General features: G+C 41.7%; 1 protein-coding gene across 1 annotated transcript in view; it reads left to right on the top strand.

The window, feature by feature from the left end:
- The window catches only part of GRHL2 (grainyhead like transcription factor 2), a 68,899-nt gene that overhangs the window by 2,883 nt on the left and 42,128 nt on the right, over positions 1 to 23,888 (top strand). The window contains exons 2-4 of the mRNA XM_018559113.1: positions 19,259 to 19,445; positions 20,041 to 20,111; positions 23,425 to 23,803. Coding sequence (XP_018414615.1) covers positions 19,259 to 19,445; positions 20,041 to 20,111; positions 23,425 to 23,803 — 637 coding nt within the window. The remainder of the gene's footprint in view (positions 1 to 19,258; positions 19,446 to 20,040; positions 20,112 to 23,424; positions 23,804 to 23,888) is intronic.

The following is a 23,888-nucleotide window of genomic DNA, read 5'->3' on the forward strand; positions in this document are numbered from 1 at the left end:
GGGGGGGCTGCATTGGGTATAATTGATCATTCAATATGGATGTTCCCTTGCAGTTTCTATAGTTCCCCTGGCTAAATGGTGGGGCTAGAGATATCTGTTCGTGCACATCTGTATACTTATGTCAGAATCTGTGGTTGTCTCACTACATTATGTAGTCACACTGGCCATTCTCCTCTCGCTATACCTAAAGCTAGATATAGAGAAAGGAGAATGGCCAGACATGCACACAATATCTCCAGATGTTTTTTTGGCCAGACTGAAAACATGAAGTACACAGCTCACCCCTATCATGCGTCCTTGCAATCCACATTCGGTGCACAGATGACTCTCTTCCGGAGTAATAGGCTCAAATACTGTGGAACCAAAGAAATTGTGCTTTGTACAGATGCATGTAGAATAAAGTTTGTTTTTTTGGCCAGCCTTGCTCCTGTTTTGGGCAATGGAGAAAGCAATGGGAGTTACATGCAGAGAGTCCAAGTGTCAGTGATTGGGCAAAATTGGCTAACCTGCCAGATTGTTTTGTTCCCCTACAACACTTGTTTGTGGCTTTTGGACTCTACAGGGAATGGATCAACACTCAAATTAGCGAAAAAAAAGCTGGAACAGGAGAAAATTATCTAATGTCTATGGTCGCCTCCTAGCCCTGCTGACACCACTTCTAGTTGATCCATCTTGAGATTATCACTGGGATGTTTCTTCACTACACTAGATAGTTGTTGGTGTCTTCTACTCTCTTCATAAACATCCTAACATTAAAGAGTTTCCAAAGCAGTTCCATGTAGGGTATTTGTAAAAGACACATATTTTATATAACACTAACATTCTATGTAACTGTCCCAATGCTTACAGTCTAGTTCCACCAGAGTCATCCTCACTATATGGCAAAGGCTAGAGCCACCCAGAGACCTAAAGCTGTCTATAAACTGGAAGACTTTCATAAAAATGTTCAGATGACAAAATCTCATCAGAACATTATTAATGCCATCAAAGGCTTGACGAATGTCGCTTGAAACATAATCTGGTTTTAACATTCAATTTTTGAATCAATGAAGTTTCTTGGATGAAACCCACATTCACTGGTAGAATTTTGCTTGTTCAAGAATAAAATTCTATCTTGCCTCGTTTTTTTACAGTTGCAAACGATCAGCAATTTGTCCCTATTAACTATTAGAAAATTGTACGAATGTTTCAAAAATGACGTTTCACATGTCTACTGGTGTATGACCAGTTTAAGAGGGCTGCAGCACATTCTGCCCTCCCTCTAGGCAAGTCTTCTGCAGAGCGGCCTATAGATCTGCAAGCATGTTAATGGAGAAAGGAAGGTGGTTGTGGAGGTACAGAGGAAGAGGTTGGTGTCAGCTTATCAGAGGATTTCTAACTAAATTTACTCTACCAGTGACCAGCCAACAGTGTCTGGCTAGACAGCCAGGGTACACTTCATGGTACATTTAGACCTGTGTAGTTACCAGCATGTTTTTGTATTGTGGGAGTTAATCAGGACACTGGGAAACCTAAAACCAACATGACTGCTCTGTATTACAGGGCAACAAGTGCTACCAAAAATGATATTCACTGTTAATCAGTGTTTGTCTTTGTTATTACTAACAATACTCCCACATGCTCTGCAATCACAGACATGCCACAATTATAGTGACAGTTTATGGTCTAGATATGTGTAAGCATACTGCACATCTTCACGTGTGTTCTATACTGCATCTGAAGAAAGTCCATACTTGCTACCATAGCGGCTGCATTTGCTGACTGCATGCTGGGGGAATGTATGCATTTGGGGCAGACTTTACTGACTGGGAGCAAGCAGGAAAAACATGGCAGACATCTATGTGGGGCAGATGTACAGGACATATGGGCTTCTATTAAAACAACCACATTTTTGAAGTACAGCTCTGGTGTAATGGGACATAAATTGTTTTAAAATTAGGATTTTATTTCTAGTGACAGGGAAGTAGCTTTTATGTTGTCCAATATTGTGTCTATGCCCTCCACTTGCACTGTATCATGCTGACTTTCTACAGCATATTAGGAGGAAACTGTGATCCGTGTACACATGATTTGAAGCACTTCAGCCTTCACACAACAATGCACGACAAAAGGAATTCCATTATTTTCTATAGGGTCTGTTCACACCTATATGCCGTACTACATTGGTACTTTGAGACCCCGTTCACACATGCGTGATTTGAAGCGCTTCCACTGTCATATGACAATGTATGACAGAAGGAATCCTATTATTTTCTATGGGGCCTGGTTATACCTATGCAAGGCTCTTCTGTGCGACTTGAAGAATTGATGCAGGCGCATCTTTTGGTTGGTTTATATCCCCATAGTCTTCGATGGGAGTGTTCAAAATGCAACATGCATTTTAGCACATGACAACAAGCCCCTACCCTCTTGCAATCTATATTTTATTTACCTGCATTGGTCAAAATAAAAATGTATAACGCATGAAAACTGCATGAAAAATGTGCATTAAAAATCACATGAAAATGCAGATATACAAGTGTGACTGGAGGCTTACCCAGGCTTAACCCAGCTGAAGTGAAGTGAGCCGAACGCTGTTCGGCTATTCACTTCGGCTCAGTACAGCTGATTTCAGCTGTACATACGCTGAAATCAGCCGTACACTGGCTGGCTTCGGCTGCACTTCGGTCAGCCGAACATGCTCTGCATGTTCGACTGAGCCTAAGTGCAGAAGGACTTCGACTCAACCGATCCAACATCTGGATCGCCTGAGCTAAAGCTCTGGCAGCTCAATCGCTGCCGTTCACCCCTATTCTCATAGGGGCCGAACGGCAGTGAGTGAATAGCATTTGGCTCGGCATTCTGCTCGGCTATTGTGCTCAGTACCTTTGTGGTACCGAGCAGAATAGAAAATCAATGAAAAGAGTTCTTTAAAAAAAAAAAAGGTTGAAAAAAATATTTAGAAAATGTAAACAAATAGTAAAAGTAAAAAAATAAAGATTTTAAAAAAATGATTAAAAAACCCATGCAATTGGGCGGAGCTAGCAATGACAGCTAGCTCCGCCCAACTGTTTCCTATTGGCCGCCACCTGCTAGAGTCTTCTAGCAGGTCCCGGGCCAATGAACAACAACTGGGTGGAGCCGGCCGTGACGTCCCGGCTGGCTCCACCCATTTGTTATTGTTTAACGATAGATCAGCGTCCCCAGGTCATTTGGGGATGCTGATCTGTCATTACAACTGAGTGAAGCCAGCTGTGAGATCATGGCTGGCTCCACCCAGCTGTCATTTGGTGTGCCGTTCGCTCCGCTGCGGCTGTCACTTTGTGAATAGCCTGTACAGCAGCCCTTCAGTTCGACTGAACCGAAGGGCTTCCGGCGGCTGAAGAGAGCCGAAGGATCAGCCGAAGCTACGGCTGGATCCTTCGGCTCCTTCGTGAATAATACTGTAAAACTTGTTTTGATTATTTGTTGTTCAAGCCTGCTCGCTTTTTAATTTGTTCATGCTTGCCAGACTGTTTAAAGCATTTACTGGGGTAGCCATCAAATAAAGCAGAAAGTTAGGAGTTTGAAGTTTGAGGGCCTATTCACACTAGCCCGTCTGCTGAAACGCTGCATTGTATCACACACTACCAGAGCCGTCACTGTTTCAATTTTTTCTTTAAAAAAACTTTATTGGTAGTGTACTATGTGTACACGCCATTCAGGTCTCTGCACAGCAGCACAGTGCACTGGGATCTACTGCATGTTTTATCACACATTGTGGTGTGAATGGGACAAATAAAAAAGAATTGTTTTCAATGTGTCCTAGTGGTGACCTCTATTGATCTGGTGCGGCACAGTGCAGGTCACCACCAGATGTGTGCGGGCCCTGTGTGATACCCTTTATTTGCTCATTGTGGTATGTGATCGCTCAGTTCTCGATCAATGGAGCCGATGTGTGACAGCTGCAGTGTCACACGTCAGCTCTAATTATGAGGATCAGTGTATTTCACTCTTCCTATTATTCTCCTTTAAAGCGAAATACATTTGGGGGATGTCTCTGGAGCTTTTTGCCATATTGTGCTAGTATGCACAGCATGTTAGCACATTATGTCAGACTTACCTGCCAATGTGATCCCCTCCAGTGCTGCGCTCTTCCCTCGCTGGTGCTTCTAAATTGTGGTCTTCTTCCAGTTTGTGACTCTTAACTGCTTGATTGGTGGGGCCCCGATGGCGTAACTCCCGTGCATGCGCAATTCATCTCAGCATGCTGAGCCTGTGCACTGAGCTGCACTTTCACCTACATTTTCAGTGCATCCTGAATTTTCTCCAGTCCCTTACTTACCATCTTTTTTTCATTGTGCTGGGTATTAGGGTTGCCACCTTTTCTTCAAGTATAACCCAAGCACTCTGGCGCCGTGCGCTGCAATTTTCTTTTTGGAGGATATAGAGGAGACAGTCTATAGAGGACGACAAATCCCAGCAATACATTATATAGCAATACAAAATAATATGAAGCTACATACTCTGTGTTGTTCTGGGTTGCCGCCCTGATGTCTCCAGGTAGGCTGGTGGCCTGTGCGTGCTCTAAGGCGGGCTGTGAGACTCTCAGGTGGGCTGTGCAACTCTCAGGCCTGCCTGGGCAATGGTGTCCCACCAGGGGTCCGCAGGCAGCGTGGTGTAAGGGAGCCAGAGCAGGAACAATTACAGATGTGGCTGCCGAGTTCCCTGGCAAGTGCAATCTGGGGCGGCTGCAATCTGGGGCGGTGCATCTGCCTGAAAACCGGATTAAATCCTCTGAGCTGCATCCTGTAAACAGACACAGGCTGCCTGTAGCTAAGAGGAAGATCCAGGTTAAAGGCTGTCGGAGATTGCGCTTGCCGGGGACCTTGGCAGCCGCATCTGTCAGAAAATTTGAAGTGCCAGTGTCGACACTGAGTGTTTCTGGTCCGGGTGCCCCCTGGCTGGACACCCGGACACAAGACTCCAAAACCGCACTGTCTGGGTGAAAATCAGACGGGTGGCAGCGCTAGCGGGTATGCACAGAAATCTGCAAATTATCCCTTTTAATAAGAGCCAAACACATATTACCAAAAGCAGAGCACATAGGGAATATCTGCAATTATTTCAAATGCTTACAAGCATCAAAACACGGTTTGGGTGCAAATTCCAAATGCTTGTGCTCGCTGATACAGCGGGCAAATGCTGCAGAAAGACCTGAATAGTTGAATACACACAATCAGTCAGCGAAAAATGTCTGGCCCCATTGTCTATTATCATTGATGCTGTAGTCCTCATTCAACTAATACTGCCGAGCCCTCACAACCCTTCAGCAATACCTATTGTGTCCTTGAGATAACACTCACTCGCGGGTATCTGCTAAGATATGCACAGGTCATGCACTGATCTGATCTGCAATAATTCAGTGGTTGGATTGTTTGTATAGTTCTATTTCCACAGCCAGCTTCAGCGTTCCTCAACAACAAGTTACTCCTCTATGCTTCGTGTGCCCTAGGCCTCATGCACATGGTAATTAGGACCCCTGCATCCAGGTGCATTTGAAGCTCATTTGTAAAAACACATGGAAGCATGTAATGCTTTGCTATGGCTGAATGCACAGCTAGAGATTTAGCAGCACCTAGGTTCATTCAGTCTAAATGCATCTAAACCCAGGAATATCTTAACACATGGAAAAGTGGTATGAGGACCATAAGGTCTCATGCACACGGGTATATTGCAGAACAAATACAGTTGTTTTTTTTGCGTGTTAAGACTCGCCGCCCGGCTTTCTGATTAGCAGTGGCACTGCAGCAACCTTTGTGGGTACCATGAAAGTGACAATTAGCTGTGTTTGCCTCCCAAGCCAAAAGTTCTCAAGACTTCCCTGTAAAGGTGCCCATACACTGACCGAATTTTTGCTGGTTTTTAATGTACCTGCCAAAATTTGTCTCTCTGTTGTCTCCCTTTCCATGTTGTCTCCCTTTTGTCTCCTTTCAGCAGGCATTCCTTGATCAGCTGATTGAAGGAGCCGACTGGAAAATCTTTGTGCAATCAGAGCAGGCAGCCAATGAGCGGCCCGCTCTGATCGGGTATTCTGACAGGTGCCGGTGGCACTTGTCAGAATACAATGCGAACAGAGGCGATTGCTCCATCAACACGCTGTTTGTGTTGATGGAGGAATCGCGTCAATTTTTTGATCAATTGACAGGTGTTTAGCCAGCTTAAGGTGCCCATCAAAAAGAGATGAAAATTGCTTGAAAATAGTCGGATGGGTGTAAGCCAAAAATAGTCAGATGGGTGTAACTTTGGTCAATCACTGTAGAGGAGGAGGAAAGTGTGCAAAAAGTTCAGACACCAACTGTACCAACTGTCTCTCATTTAGAGGGACTGTCCATCCTTTAAAACCAAATCCCTTTGCCCCTCTTTCCCTTTTTACAGTAGATGTCCATCTTTTTGGTCTGATGTGTATATACTTCAATAATTGCTTGGGCTCAACTAATAATATTTTGCATAATAATTCTTTGTATTCCTTATAACTTGGGGTGGGCTGAAGCGTTTCCTTTGCTTGCATACTTTGTACTCTTTGTACCTCTTTTTCATCTCAGAAAGTTGGGAGTTGTGGGAATGACTACTCTGCTAAGCCTATGGTCAGCAGTGAGCTCTTGCTTCCTTGTGTTAAAGCCACCCTGATGACTAGTGATCTGATGACTGGTGGAGTAATGATCAAGAAGCAGCAGAAGAGGTGGATGATCAAAGATCTACAGAATTAATAAAGCAAAAGTAGGGCGATTCTGCAGCTTCTCACATACAGCTTTTCCTCCAGCAAGGAGAACAGTGAGCAGCTCAGTGGTAACATCACCAAATCTCACTACAAATCTTATGAAACTAGCAGCAGCAAATCTTCAGTTTTTGAGTGCAGGTCAAATTGAATATTCCACATTCACCCATGCACTAGAAATCAGACTGGCAGTGAAGTTCTACTACATGGCACAGGACTATCTTTCTAACATGTCTCAGGCACTAGTTGCTGTAAGGGAATGTGTTTAGGTAGGCTTAATGGAATAAAGCTCATTCATAGTACTCTAGTACATTGTTCCAGAGGTGTGTGAATCACAAGTACAAACTTCACCTAATTCACACATAGTGTATTCCTTTTTATCTGCAGGCAAACCCTTAAAAGGTGTACATTTCATACAGTTTAGTTGCAATGTTGTCATTAGACGTCATGTGTAGATGAACGGAAAACAAAGTGCCACGCGATCACAAAATAAATACACCTGTTTCTGAAAGTCCCCAGAAAACTTATCTAAATAAACATTGTAAAGACTAAAGTTTTATAAAAACAAGTCCAAGATAATGGTGTGAAGAAGCACCAATTAGGGTTGGGTTGTTAAAAATCCAAACTTTAAGTACTATTAAATCCAATAGAAAAGAAATGGCAGAAGAGTGACTACCCAGAGAAGGCTGTCACCAAAACTCAGTAACTGGGTCAGGAGAGTATTAGCCAGAGGCAACCAAAAAAACAAATGAGATGAGGGAACCATCCAAGGGACAGCTATAACATGAATGCTCCTGATACCTGGGCTTTATGGAAGAGTGATGAGAAGAAGAAAGCCATAGCTGAAAAACTCATATTGAATTCCACTTGGAGTTGTTTAAAGGCATGTGAGAGACTCAACAAACATACGAAGAAACATTATTTGGTCTGATGAGACCATTACTGAACTTTTTGGCCTTAGCTCCAGTTATCATGTGCAGCAGAAAGACATCACTGCTTATCATGCTAAGAACACCATCCCCAACTATAACCTGAATGCTCCTGAGACCTGGGCTGGAAGAGTGATGAGAAGAAAGCAAGAGCTGAAAAACTCTGCTTATCATGCTAAGAATACCATCCCCAAGGTGAAGTTTGGTGGTGGCAGTATCATGTTGTGTGTGGATGCTTTTCACCAGCAGGTACTGGAAGGCTAGTTGAGACTGAGGGCATGGTGGATGGAACCAACCATAGAGCAATTATAGATGAACTGCTGTTTAGGTCTGCACAGCTCTTTCACGCAGCACAGGCCTGACTGGCAGGGGAGGGGAACCGATCTTGTACTGCTGCAGTTTCACTTTCACATACAGGTCTCCTCCCATTTTGTGGTTGGACAGTGAAAGGAGAAGTAGACTGATGAGTTCACATGCCTGTCACTCCGCTCTCTCCTCCTATCAGCCTGATTGTCTCCTTGTGCTGTTTCTTCCTATCCCTCTCTAAGCTCTATTGTGCATACTGTACAGTGGATTGCAATAGGCTTATAATATTTACCATAACCGAGGAGAAAGAGCATGGAGACCTGTGCAATACTTCAGAGAATTTGTGCGCATGTAGTCTTGGGGTCACCATACTTGTTACAATCTGACAATCTGACAAGGATGATGATAAGTCTAACATACAGATAGAAGATGCAGCTTCAAGTCTCTAAATACATCTCTATAAATATTACCAGCAATGTTTAAATATTAGGGATGCACCGATACTAGTTCTGATACCGGTGCTGATACCGAGTATTTGGGTACTCACCCAAATGCTCCGATTCCTAGCCCGATACTTCCTGTATCAGGAAGACAAGCAGCATGTCATTACACGCTGCCCAGCTTCCTGATTGGCCGGGAAGCCGGCTTCATGCTCCCTCGTCATCTCATGACGAGGGAGCATGGAGCCGGCTTCCCGGCCAATCAGGAAGCAGGGCGCAGCGTCATTACATGGCACCCGGCTTCCATGATTGGCCAGGAAGCCGGCCCCATGCGTCACAACCATGGGATGGTTTCCTTGTTAATCGGGAAGCTGGGTGGCGAGTCTTTACATGCTGCCTGGCTTCCCGGCTAATCAGGAAGCCAGGTGGCGAGTCATTACACGCACGCCACCTAGCTTCCTGAATGGGACTTCCGGTACTCGGTATTTGGTATTGGCGAGTAACGAAAAAAAATATTGGTACTCATACTCGGTACCAAAATAACGGTATCAGCTTCTGAACTTCTGCCAAGTTTTTACATCTAGCTGTATACACGGGGTCCTACCAGGACAGCAAACAAGAAGAAATCTCTTGAGGGGGGACAACCTGAGGTTCTAATCCTTCCCCCACTTATCCAAAACTTAAAAAGAATTATGACTGGAGTTGGAAGTCAAAGAAAACAATTCCCAGAATGATTACTCACTGAATAGACATAATAAGGTTTAATCACTTGATGTTTACAAAGCCACCAAAAAAATCCTGACTTGTGTAACACGCAGTAGTAAAATATATCGTCTTTCCTCACTGTGTACTTCTGGACAATGTGATAAATGAAGCACCAACAGAATGTGACCCGCATGGAGTTGAATGACTTCCAGTGTATTTATTCAGTTGGGAAATGTTTGATTTTGGAGTATTTCAGTGTTAACAGCTCTGGAATGCAAGCAATACATGATAAAGTATCGCAAAATATTTCTTGGACTCGAAAAGGAAAGCTATAATGCATTTTCAATAAGAGAACCAATCAGGAATGTACATTTGTTAGAATCTGATTCTTCACTCTTAAAATGCATTGCCTGGCCCCAAAAAAAAGTCACCATCTGGATTTATCTAAGCATATACAGTATGTCAGAGCCTTTTATTGGGTAAGATCTGGGGTGGCTTCAGTTGGTCAGGTCTAGGTTTAGCAACATTATGTCCCCACAAAATGAGGTCAGCTGCCACCCTGGATATACTGAATGACAAGGTTTTTCCATCAATGGATATTTTTCTTCCCTGATGGCACAATGGGTATAATCCAAGATGACAATGCCAGGATTCATTAGGCTCGGATTGTCAAAGAGTGATTCAGGGAGCATGAGACATCATTGTAACCCCATTGAGAATCTTTGGGATGTGCTGGATAAGACTTTACGCAGAGGTCCGACTCTCCCATCATCACTACAAGATCTTGGTGAAAAATGAATGTAACTCTCGATAAAAATAAATTTTATGACATTGCATAAGCTTATTAAAACTATGCGTGCCGTAATCAAAGCTAAAGACGGTCCAATGAAATATTAGAGTGTGACTTATTAGATATACGAAATATTAGAGTGTGAAGATTATTGAATGAACAGTGCATGCGTATTTTCAGAGGCAGTCGCAGCTGTTTGAATACAATAGTCAGAAGCAGAGATGCCGCCAGTGGGTGGGGCAATCAATTGAATTTTTCTCAGTCAATTCGTAGGGCTGTATGAGATATGAAAGAAAATTGAGCCATGTATGGCCACCATTACTATATGAGCTAAAGTTCCTGTTAGTTCAAACTAACAGAAGCTATGCACACAGGTCAGTGTATCAGATCTAAGAAAGGGACATTTGCATATGAAAACAGAGCCAGTGGGAATTGGTTTCATCGAGGGACAGTTCTTACGGTCCCCGGGATAAAAAAAGTACATCGTCCCGCTGGCACGGAATGTTCCCTGTGTTAAAAGGAAGCCCATTGGGTCACTGTTTCTATCTCTCCATTCTAGTCTATAACTAAAACAATACAATCAGCTCAATTCACAAAGCAAACATATTAGGCTAAGAATCCTTTTTTTTTCAGAAAAGTGACATTTATTTCCGGCACAGAAATCTGAAAATGACAGTCACGTGGTTAAAATGAAGTTCCTTATCATGCTTGCCATACACTAGTTGAACTTTGTCCCAAAATTTAACCAGTATGTGGCCCCATTGGGATGCCCTCCGCAGCTGAAGTCACTGTTAATATACTTTGACAGTGGCACACCTGCTGCTGTTAAAATACAATAGCCCAGCAGGGATTCCCCATCTACACTAACAGCGTGTTGAGATTTTTTTCTCGTTCAGCCCACAGCATTCGAATGGCATTACCGTCCTTAGATGGAGCCAGCAAGCATGCTCCTCAAAGTGATACAATTTTGGCATCTAATGTTTTTTTAACAATGGACAAACACAGATCATTATTTCCGAATAAGCAAAAAACATTTTTTTCAGCCCAGGAGACCAGCCTCTGTGTGGCACACATGATGCCAAGTTCTGTTTAGCTGAAACAATTAAGTAAACTCACATTACAGAGTAGATACTGTTACTATCTCTGAATATTATTACTGGGCAAATACTCCTCAGCTCCATCTACTGGCGGGAATGCCATGCGAATAGCATTCACCCAGTGTATGGTTGTGCTGAAGTGTCATAAATCAGCCCCATAGTGTATGGCTAGTCTTATTCTGCCACTCTGATCTGCATGGCTTTTCTTTGCAGTGCCTGAGATACAGAGAGCTACAAGAGGGAGAATCTACAAGTTTGTATATGAAATATAGCCAATAAAATATGGAAATGTCAAAGTCCCTTCAAACATATCTTTAGTTACAATGAATGCAAATCCTAACTGAATTACAGGTAGTTTAATGAAAGCGCTGTCAGTAATAATGGCATGACTCCGCTCATACAGCCGTTTGACAGAATTTGTGAATGCAGAATCTACAAGTCCCAATAGTCACTGTGGAAGATGGACTTGTACTTCTCAATGGAATACAAATGCGTTGACATCACCACACTTGTTGTCCATTCATTCCTCCCTTCCTTTAGGTGAAAGTGCGCACCTTGGTATGGACAGGAGCTGGAAAGAAGAGTCTGCAGGAGCCAGATAAATGCACCCGTGATCTAATAATAATTGTGGTTGCAATGCCTTACTTGTTCCAAAGCAAAAAAATAATAATTGCACATGTTTTTCTTTTATGAATAAGGGTGCATTTATTTATTTTTAAACGTGGACTTTACCTTTAAATACACAACTTCTTTTTTATCATATTCGGCAATGGCAGCCTCCACACCTCTATTAACACAGGGTATCAGCTGTTGCTTCAATCTCATTGAAAGAGGGTGTAGATGATGAAACCTGTGATGGAGCAATCTGGCAGCTGCCACGTGCGTCTTCCTCCTCCGGGCCGATCGCTTCACAGCTTGGCTGCTCTGAAAACCGCACACCGTCCATCCAGTTTATAATGAATAGACTACCCTGCATGTTATCTACCTCCCCAGCCTTATCTAAACATTATCTACTCTTTGATGTGAGTTTACTTAATTGTTTCAGCTAAACAGAACTTGGCACCATGTGTGCCACACAGAGGCTGGTCTCCTGGGCTGGAAAAAGAAAACATTTGCCTATTCGGAAATAATTATCTGTGTTTGTCCACTGTTAAACAATATTAGATGATGACATATTACCTGAGACTAAATTCCTGCCAGATGCCAGAATATCATTACTTTAAAGCCATGTGATACACGGACGAAAGCGCATCCAGCCTTCATGCAGCATCTGAGATTTTTTTCGCACACAAGAGCCTTCTTAAAGGACTCTGGGTCAACTCGATGGCTCCAACTGTCCCTCTTTCCTCCCCATTTGGAACCATATCCCTTTGCCCCTCTTTCCTCCTCTGTTGGCACTTTTTGGTATGATGTATAGATACTCCTCCCAACTGTCCCTCTTTAGGAACCAAATTCCGCTGTACCTCTTTCCTCCTCCATTGGCACTTTTTTGGTCTGACTTATAGACACTCCTCCAAACTGTCCCTAACTTGAAACCAAAATCCCTCTGTCCCTCTTTCCTCCTCCATTGGCACTTTTTTGGTCTGACATATAGACATACCTCCCAACTGTCCCTCACTTGGAACCAAATTCTTCTGTCCCTCTTTCCTTCTCTGTTGGCACTTTTTGTCTGACATATAGGCATACCTCCAAACTGTCCCTCTTTAGGAACCAAATCCCTCTGTCCCTCTTTCCTCCTCCATTGTCCCTCATTTTGGTCTGATGTACAGATTTCTATGAACAGGTTCTAATTTACCACCAAAACTGTTATCCTGCACTAAAACCTTCATCTTATCTCTTAGTTGTCTTGTGTGCTATTTCGAAAATGCAGTATAAAGGAAAAGTAATAATGAAAAAAAGAACAATTCTGGGTTTTAACCAATAATTTTTGTGATATAAACTCCTAATTACCCTCTCCCCATAACTGGGGGAATGGCAGTGGAATGGAAGTGTGTCCATTGTCTAAATACATTGTGCTGGAAGGTGTCAATGTTTCTCATGTCACAAAGTTGGGAGGAACGCATATAGACCTTTATAAGAAATGTACTAAGGATTGTCATACACTACCTCTTTCTTCCATACTCTGAATTACTGTATATGTCATTTTGGAAAGCCAATATCAAGGAAAAGAAGTGGTTAAAAAAAGTGCTCGTGTATGTACAGTTGGAGTCTGGGAGAAGCAAATATGAGAGCTGTGTGTATTTTTATATGTATAGAATGTGTAAGATTTCTATGTGTATAGAATCTTTGTGTGCTTTGTTTGTTTCTTCCATACTTTGCCTCTGTGCAGGAACTTCCTGTAATAAAGTCCGGTCACTGCTGCTCTCCCTCCTTGTGCAGGGTGACAGGTCAGATCCGCCCCTCCTGTTGCTTTCTTCAGGCAGCCTGTAGTGCGTGGGGCCTGCTGGGTCCCTCCCACAGCTCTGCTCTCTGCACAGGCTATGTACAGTACAGTAATGATGTCACTGCTACTTTTAAAAGGTAATGTCTGATTTTGCAAAGAATAAGAATTGCACATAAAGTGAATTTATATAATTTGTCGCTATTGAGAAATATAGCGATTACCCCCTAAGGAGTCGCTGGACTGAATGGGTCTTCCAAACCAAAAATTAATCTTTTGCAGCTTACCAGGCTTTATATATGGTGGCTGCATTAGTTTTACTTTTCAGTCTTTTTTGCTTTTATTTTCACTTGGTAATCCTGCGAATACCATATTTCCATCTTATGAGCAGGGCCATTCTAACTCTCTTGTCTTGAATTGTATGGTAACTACAATTATTTTGTAAAGCACTATCCAAACTTTTGGAGCTATATAAATCCTGTATTTATTATTAATAATAATAATAACAATAATAATAATAATCACAATATACTGTCCCTTCGTGTCAACATTTCTCCATCTATGGAAGGAGCTATAGTTGTCATATAGGCTTTGTCGCACATGTTTGCCTTTGTACATCTCCATTGCATTGGTATGGCTAGTAGTTTACAAAAGAGAAAAATAATTTTTTTGCTCACTGGAAGTGACAACCATACAGCATTTCTGGCAAGATCAACAGGTATTTTCTGTACTTGCTGAAAATATTCTTAGCTTGAAATAAAGAAAACTATTGTGGCCTAATCTAAAAGATGGAAAGCTGTCATATTAAATTTTTGTTTCTGCGTTTAGATACACTTTATTATTTTATGGTCCACATAACTGGTGGGGTGGCAAAGGTGTTTCCATTTTGCATGTGAGCATCCCAAACTGATGTTAACAGCACAGATACAGACTATTATTCTAGAGCCCATTATTCCAAAATGCATGCAGCTGTTTCAGGCTTCTTGTCCATCATCAGTGCAATGTACAAAAGCCATGCAGTAGGGCTTTGGGACCAATGAGACGGTACACTGCACTGATGCTAGCTGAGATCTGAAATCCAATTGGCCGCAGTGGCTTGCAGCACTTTGGACAAAGCAATTGTACTTTGCATTATTTAATGGAATAAGCTCAAAAAGGAGTATCTATAGCAACTACTATTTGCATACAAAATGAAAAACTATAACCGACCACAAAGTTAAAAAGCTGTTGCTATAAATTCACAATATTACGTATAATAAACTCTTCATATTCAAATATATTCTATACATAACAAAACTATTTGCTGCATATGTATGAAATGGATATTCTTCTGAATTTCTGTATTATAACATCAAATATATAAAAAGTTTAAAAAAAAGATTATTCAGTGACGGTAGATTGATCCTTCTCACAGCCCATTATTTTTATGCAAAATCGGCCCCTCGGGTCAAATAGCGAGATGTATTATTTTAATCATGAATAAAATTAAATCTGCCGTAAGCTTCATTATCATCAAGCTTTCCCCTTCCCTGGGTATGGGAGTAGTCACGCTTCACTCAAAATATTCCTTCTAGTTTCTTCTAGATACAAAAGAGAAATGTTGTGGATGGAAAGAAAATGTATTGTCTTACATAGTGAGTTTCTTTTTCTGGGCAGCTTCAACCCCCAGGACATAGCTTTCAAAGCATGAACATTTATTGTTACTTTCTTCCATCGAAGAGGTTATAGCACTGTCTTTGTGAGCACATCTGATACCTCAATACCCAACATAAGCCATACGCAAGTAAAGCGAAGGTGAAAGGTCATGTGCCAGGGAATCGAAAGACATAGGGCCAGGTCAGATTATCAACCCTGTGATGACTTGAAAGTGATGGGCATGTAAAGAGAGCAGCGAGAAAAGTCACCTGCTCCTATGACATCACTCCCTCTCTGGCCAAAGCAACAACAGGTGTTAATCTGTCACTGCTTCCTCACTGGTGAGTGAGAATCAGCAGTGTTTTGGCCAGCAAGGGTGTAGCACCATAGGATCAGGTAAGTGCTCTCTGTAGCGATTCTGATCTTGGAGATTTGTCGTCAGTGAAGGCTCACAAGTGTGATATGGTCTATAGTTTGCTGTCCTGCAACTTTTAAGGAGCTTCAAGTCTGAAGGTTGCCTACTGATGATAAAGAAAGTTGCCCAATTCAGTCATTGGCAATTGTTTATTTCTACCCAACCATATCAGACATCTATTGCCCAAGCCTCAGTTTGGGAGCCAATTGGCCTGGTTGGATTTATCCCACCTAATCATTATCGTTTTGCTCCAAGAGACACCAGTGCTATGGATTTCTGTAGCACACTCCCCCTTCCTCTACCTTAGTCACAAGCATTCATTCACTCCCTCCCTGGCCAAACCAACAAGGTGGCGATCTATCATTGCTTCCTTGCTGGTGAGCGAGATTCTGCAGTGTTTTAGCCAGCAAAGTTCTTTGGAGCAGGTAAGTGCTCTCTTTAGGGATCCTGTTATTGGTGATTTGCCATCAGTGACAGGATCACTAGTGTGATATGGTCCATAGTTTGTTGTCTCCCAGCTTTTCAGGAGCTTCAAATCTAAAGGTTGCCTACTGATGGCAAAGAAGGTTGCTCAATTCAGCCACTTATGGTTGGATTTGGAAACATTTATATTGTATATTTCTATCCAACCATACTGTATAAAGCCTCATCCTCAGAGCCAATTGGCCTGGTTAGATTTATCCCACCTGATCACTATTGTTTTCTTCCAAGACACCGGCAATATGGATTTCTTTTGAGCAGTCCCGTTCCACTACCTTAGTCACAATCATTCATGAATCATAAGCCAAAACTTTTTTTTTTTTTAATTTTGGATAGAGCAGAGAATCGGCAAACCCAATTATTTTTTTTAACTGTGCCCCATTTGGGAAATTTCCCATTACTTCCTGTCCTTGTGTAGACACAACAGGAAGTAAGAGGAAATCTTACTAAAGAGGAGTATATGTACTCTTAGTTATCACTGGAACGAGTGTCCAGACTTGAAGATTATTCCTGTCCTGTTGACAACTTAAAATGTATTATACCTTGCTTTCAGTCCCGGTGACAATGGTTTCCAGGAAACAAAGAGAGAGAGAGTCTGCCTAGCAGGACACAGACAGCTATAATGGCCTGCCATGGGTTCTAACCCCTCACCAATCTATCCAAATCCAAAAAAGGTTTTTGCTTTAGATAGGGTAAAAAGTCACACTAAACCCAGGAGTTAAATCTCAAAAATGCATTGAAGTACCCTAAGTATTTAATTTTATTATCTGTGTATCACTCGGCTGTAGATCCTCAAGTCATCTCTGAATTGGTGCTAACACTGTTCTCCCTTCTGGAGGGTGGCTACTTTTGTTCCCCATGGTCCCTGTGTGTGTTGTAAAGTAGCCATGACTCCAATCTTGCTCCCGTGATGGACTACAGTCTCAAAATATATCAGTAAACTAAATGTGAGATTGTAGTCCATCACAGGAATGAGCTTGGAGCCATGGCTACTTTACAACACACAAAAAGGCACAAAATACCTACGGGCATGAAAGGGTTATTGACTTCTAATTAAACTGGCCCTTGATTAATACGGTTGGGGCATTGGGTTAGACAGTAATGCTCTCTAAGTCAGGTACTGTATTCTGTGAAGATATATATAGTATATGTTTATTTGTAATATATTATGCTATGCTTCACAGTGACTGACTCTGCTCATCCTCACTCAATAAAAGAGTCAGTGAAGTATTTAATAGATCTATTAATATCTGTCGGTGGAGTTTTTCTGTCTTCATCTTTGAAGACAAACCATCTGGGAGATCTCGAATCCCAGAACTATTAGAGATGCATTGGGTATAACAAAACACAGTTTCCATTAACACAGAATTTTCACACAGAGCAGTTCTTTTCCTATAGATGAATATCTCCGAAGATACATAGCAGAACATTCCTCAATAAACAGTGGAAGTCTAAGCCGTCACCTTGATACATATAACCACATCTACTCTCCTACCCCCATCTACATTATTGCAAATGTATGGTACATGCCAGAGCTTTGTGCACTTGTTCAGGCATGGTGCCAACTATGACTTCATGGCACATTCTGCAAAGGTGCGCTAATATGTTATGTTTAAATGGGATTCCAAAACTGAAAAATATGTGAAAGAAGGATCATACTATATGTATGTTTTCACTGCTTTGAACATTACTTTCTGGTTAATTCAATTGTACTACCAGTTCACTATTACAACATATACTTTGTATGCATTTTTGCTATATTTTCCACAGAAGACAAATGCTTGAGTAATGCTGGGGTTTCATTGTGTTGGAAATAAGTCTTGCATGTTGCATTTTGAGTGTGTTGAACTGCATTTTGCCACACAAGTTAATGACGTTCTTCCAAAGGCCAACGCAGAGCACCCAGTATGAAAGATGTCAATACACATCAGTGCAGCTTCTGTCAAAGAGGACCAGAACTCAAAATTTGAAGATTTGTTATATTATAGGGAACAGATAAAAATGATAATTGTGCCTAAGAAGAACTTTCAGAAATGTTTTGCCTTTAATTCTTTATAAAAAAACACAGTGCTCTTCCTGACATTGACTTTGCCTAGGCACTTCTGTTTCTGTGGCCTAATAGCTGTATATCTTCAATGTGAAATCTTCTAAGGAACTGTGCTTCTGATTGCTAGTCTCAGGAGATGTGATGGTGCCACTACTGTGCAGTTTACTGTTCTCCTTCCTGGAGAAAAAGATGCACCTGATGACCTATAGTGCAATAATCTCCCTGCTTCTGCCTAATTCATTATGTGGATTTGTGCTTCCTTCACCTCTACTACTGCTTGTTGATCATTACCCCACCAGTCATCAGGAGGGCAGCTCTGCCATGAGGAAGCAAAGTCCTTGCTCCTCTACAAAGATAAATGCCTCCCTACCGAGACACAGCTTGGAACAGAACATGATAAGGCCCCACTCACATGGGGACTTTGCTACTTTCTGGGATTCCCTGGCAAGAACATATGGGTGCTTGCGGCAGGAGTCCCAGGTGTTCCCAGATGCAGCCGCTGTACCCATCCAAGTTAATGATAGCGGTGACAGCAGCCATTACTCTGCATGTAATCATACATTGTATGATTACACGGGGCTCATGGTAGCTGATTGTCCCAGGACATAGCTATCCTGCATCCAGGTACAATCATCTATCCCAAACCACATGTAATCGTACTATGTATGACTAACAAACTTAGTCAATAATGAATCAAATATCCGCTCAAGGCAATACTGGTGACTAGTCTTTTGCTCTTCATGCTTTTTTTGGTCACAGCTTCCACAGTACAGTTTCTCTTTATCACATGTTATGCTTTGCAAAAGTCATAGCTAACGAGAAAGTATAATATATGCTTAGTGATCACATATTTAATGTTATTATTGCAATATTTACTTATTTTTTATGTGAATTTCACATTTTCAATGCTTCCATGTTTTGTTATTGCATTAAATATAGGGATTCGTGTAATAACTACTACAGGAAGCTCTCAGCCTCATTCAGCCTATGTGCTTTACAACTATTAATATACAATCAGCCACACAGGGAGTGCATTGTTTTTAATGCATTGGTCAACTCATAGGTACTCAAAAAGCAGTAAAGCACACCCTTTGTGTAGCAATGCATAGCACGAAGCAAAGCCTGCATAAGTAATAAGAAAGAGTTTTTAAAACATTAACACACATTGATAATGTTATTTAAATCATGTTACTCTCTTTTACATGTATATAAAAGAATGATTATAAAATATTTTGCCTTACCTTTGTGTGACTGTAATCTAATGTGGGAGTCAACAAATATTGTTTTCCTTAATTTAGTAAAAGGCTTGTGGTCTTGGTGTCCAATGAAGCAGCTTTTAATCCCCGACGACCGTACACGAGTGAGGATGAGGCCTGGAAGACGTATCTGGAAAATCCTTTGACAGCTGCCACAAAGGCGATGATGAGCATAAATGGAGATGAAGACAGTGCTGCTGCTCTTGGCCTTCTATATGATTATTATAAGGTAAAATGCATGTACATCTGCATTGCTGGGTTTATACTGACATGATTCCATATGTACATTCTTAAAGTGTATTTACACTTTTGCAGTCTAATTTGAGAAAACCCCTCGATATGGTATCTGTTTGCATTCACAGAGTATGCTGAAAAATATATATTTTTTAAATATTCCTTACTGTTTAGATGTTTTGTTGCAGCAGGCAACATGGCTGATTCCAGGTTTTTCTCAGCCCCTGCACAGTGATCTGTCCTTATAGAAAGACTTAACTGTAATTTGAGGATTGTGTGGTTCCCATTAACTTCATTAATATTTGAATGCAGAAGCCAGGGCTATAATCCTTTCACTCCTCACTGCCCCTCCTAACATTACAAAAGAAGGAGAAGCAAGTAGAAGTTTTAACCCTAAGAAGCCAAGTAGAAACCCTAACCCAAGAAAAAGCAATTTAAACCTCAAGAAGCATTTTTTAAATATCTTTTTAGCTAATACTATGTGAATGGGGACATGTAACAAATATAAAATAGGAATTATCACAATTTAGCTGCAAAAGTGCAAATAAATGACAATAAATAATTATCCTCCAATCTCATCCTGTTTTCAGGTGCCAAGAGATAAAAGGTCATTGCCTCTAAATAAGATAAATGAACATGTTCATGACGAGCAGGAGAAAAGGTAAAGTGAAGTACAAGAAGTATTTTTTATTTTACTTTCAGTTATGCTTTTTAGAGAAGTTTTGGTTTCTTTAATGACCATTCAGATTTATCCAATCAATTGCAGTGCATTCATGGACATGTTCAGTGGTGGAACTACCGCCGGTGCAGGTGCACCAGGGCCTCGGGCCTGTAGGGGGCCCAGCACAGTCCCAGCGCCGGATCGGTACCCAGAGCCAGCGGGCCCCCCAATTTGAATGGTCTGCCAACTCACCACCATAATTCTATAATTGAACATGCACTTTGTTTTTCCCAACACAGTGAATAGTAAGTGTGCAAAAGGGTTGAAATGAAGTGTTTTTAACATGGATCATGATTTAGTTTTGCTGGGGGATTGGTCAAAGCAGTGAAAACTGCAAGTAAATGTTTCCAAATGCAAAATAATGCATATAGGGAAAAAGAATAATCTGCTAGAGGAAAAAGATTTGGGGTGCTTTTTCAGATGATTGCAAAATGGGCAAACAGTGTGGCCTGGTAGTATGGGAAGCAAACAGAATTCTGGGGTGCATCAATCACCAGCAGAAGGAAGGAGGTCTGGATTCCTCTAAATAAGCCAATAAATAATAATAATGGTGGAGGGGGCAGGCACAGATGGCTCTGTCTCTAGATAGGCAGAGCCTGCTGTCAATCAGCCAGTTAGGAGGATCTCAACACTATTGTTGGGATCTGTCCCGGCTGCGGCTGCTCGCTATATACTGAGCTTTGGGTCACGGGAGGAGGTTAGTATATGTCCTCCCATGATCCTAAAGAGAATTATGGGATAAAAAGGTTACCCCATAGTTTTCTTTTAAGCAGTGACTGCAGTCACTATTCGACCAAGATTTTTTGGACCCTTGACAGAAGTTGATTGAAAAATCGACTTTTGTAGAACGGAGGATTGGGGTTCTTATGGGGCCACACACTGGTCAATTCCTGCTGACTTGGCCGAGGGTCAACTAGTTTATGGCCAGCATTAGATAGACCTAATTTAGAACACTGTGTCCGTTTCTGGAGACCTCATTTACCAATATAAATGAAGTCCAGAAATGGGAAACAAAAATGGTGAAAGGTCTTGAGGAAAGAAGGAAAAGGGAGAAATAAAAAAAAGTGGTGGACTTGGTGGATCACTTGGTTGTTTTCTGCCATCACTCTTCAATTTTTTTATGTTTCCTTATTTAAAATTTGAAAATGCCCCTTTTTCTTACAACTGAGCCCACCACAAAACATGACAGTGGCGCATCGCAATGCAGGTGCATTGAGGGTGCATTCCTTTAATGTGTTGCTGTGCTCTTGGAAATGTATGGCACCAGCACACACTATAGCGTGCAGGGTGCAGTACTTCAATGCATGAGTGAGAATGGTCCCTTATACCCTATAACCTTCTGGGTTATACTTTCTATACATAACCCGAGGTAAATCTAACAATCAGGGGTGTCCCTACACTTTTCACCACCTGAGCCGGGAGTGGAGGGTTGTTATTGGGTGCTGGCCCTGCATGTTCCAAAAAGGGGGACTGCAGAGTGGGTGTTGGTGGCAGTGCACATTACCGGGAGGGTGCTTCTGGTGCACGTCAGGGGTGGGGAGGCAGGGCTAGTCGGGTGGTGGTGGCGTTGATACATATTACCTTGGGGGGTGCTGATGTACCTCTGGCTCTGCCTCTGTCTGGCGTCCCAGCCAGACCTTCCTGCTCGGCTCCTGCCAACCTGTGATGTCAGTAAGCTGGGCTGGATGCTGGCCAGAGTGTCTCAGGTTGCTAAGAGCTCTTAGCAACCTGGGACGCCCTGGCCGGAAAGGGAACAGCAGGCACACCTGCAACCCCCCTACATGACCCAATGAGATGCCACCTGAGGCAACCACCTTAGGCTGTCTCATTTTAGGGACGGCCCTGCTAACAATAGCACATATAATTCAGCACATAAGTGAATGAGAAATTAAATATCTGCAGGAGAAGAAAAAGGGGATGTGAGATAAGGAGTAATTTGCTATTTATGTTCAGAATTATCACTGTGCCCGCTGCCCTTATAAAGGTCGGCTGTGCCCACCAAAATGTCAGTCAGCAAATAAATAATTTGCTTTAGAAATAATTTAACTTTACTCTGTCTCCTTAAAAGAACTCGGAGTGCCCTATTACAGATACTTGATATATAGGATAATGTAGATGGGGTTTGAACTCATGGCCCCATCTGTCCTCATATAAAAGGGTCATTCCTTTTTGGCCACAGTTGATAAAATATCTGATTTTTCTTTGCGCCTCGTTTCCGGTTAAAGATGACACATCTTGTGATGCCGTGCATGTATAACCCATATGAATGAAAATCTCATCGCCATTTAAACTGAATTCAGTTTCAGATATATCTTGGCTTATATGGTAGTAACAGTGGCCAGAGTGAGCATGAAATAATTTCACTTGTTAGAACCAAAATGATGAAATGTGACTTTACAACGGATATGATAATTGTCTGTTAATGTCTTCCTATCGTTCTTTACTAATGATAAGGGGAATCATAAAACAACTGAAGGCTTTCTGCTACTCCAAGATAAGAGACTGTATTGTGATATCTGGCATGCTGCATGTGATGCTACTGGAACAAATAATGATATATACCCTTGTGTGGATTAGATCGCATTTAAAGCTGTACTGCTATTGGATAATTGGTCGTATTTACGTGGTCCTTTATCCCCTTTGGCTAGAAAACCACACCGGAAAACAGCTTGGCTGCTCATGTGACATCATTTTACATTCATGAGTTGAACAAACATATATTGATTTTACTTGCAATTTCTTGTTTTCTACTTCCTGGCTCTTTGGCAAAAGTGATGTAATGTGCCCAAGCATTGCATTCTGAGAAGGTTACATCAGCAGAGCATTGCTGGGAAATCTCATCTGTAATCTCATGAAATCTCAGGGAAAGGCATTTGTCCTAGTCACATCTCCTATTCACATGTGTCAGAGATCCAGGAAGCAAAGGGAGATGAATTCATCTGCTCTTAGTGAAAATGGCCACTGTGAGAAGAATAGGGAGGAAAATAAAAGTAAAATATGCAAAGAATAAAAAGCCGGCAATTATCTAGACGTATCTGTTTGTAGATTGTCATTACTAAACATTTCTAAAAGTGTCTTTGTTGTTATTTTGAAGATATGGGTAAAGTTCCTCTCTAAAAAGATACTTTAGAGCAGTTCAGTAAGTGCACATTTCAACTATTATTGTAGAATTTACATGGAAATAATTTTTATTGTGACTTTCAGATTTTTATATATACAGTATATATTTTTATTTTCATTATGGTATTTCCAGGAATGGCATTCAGAATTCTGAATCTTCAGGTAACCTGAGCACTGGAGAGAACAGGGTGCAAGTTCTGAAGACACTTCCGGTGAACCTTTCCCTGAACACAGAGACTGTAGAGCCTTCCAAAAGAGAACAGTATAACAGCAACTTATCAAACAGTCCCACTGCCCCCACTTCCTCTGGCGCCGTGGTAAAAGCAGAGGAGTTCACACCAGTATTTATGTCACCCTCCATGCCTTACAGAGGAGACAATGAGGAACCCAGGAGTGTGATTTTTGAGCAGAGTCATTACGGAGGACACATCAGCCAACATACAGACTACCTCAAAGACGATCAGCGGAGTACTCCAGACAGCACGTACAATGAAAGCTTCAAGGAAACTGAAGTAAGTATTGGAATGATAGTAGTATATGTTGAACGTTCTGTAGTACCTGAATAGATCACTAAAACAAAAGGGGGGGGGGGGGGGG

This window comes from Nanorana parkeri, unplaced genomic scaffold (assembly GCF_000935625.1).
Source record: "Nanorana parkeri isolate BGI_ZX_2015 unplaced genomic scaffold, ASM93562v1 scaffold16, whole genome shotgun sequence".
Lineage (NCBI taxonomy): Eukaryota > Metazoa > Chordata > Amphibia > Anura > Dicroglossidae > Nanorana > Nanorana parkeri.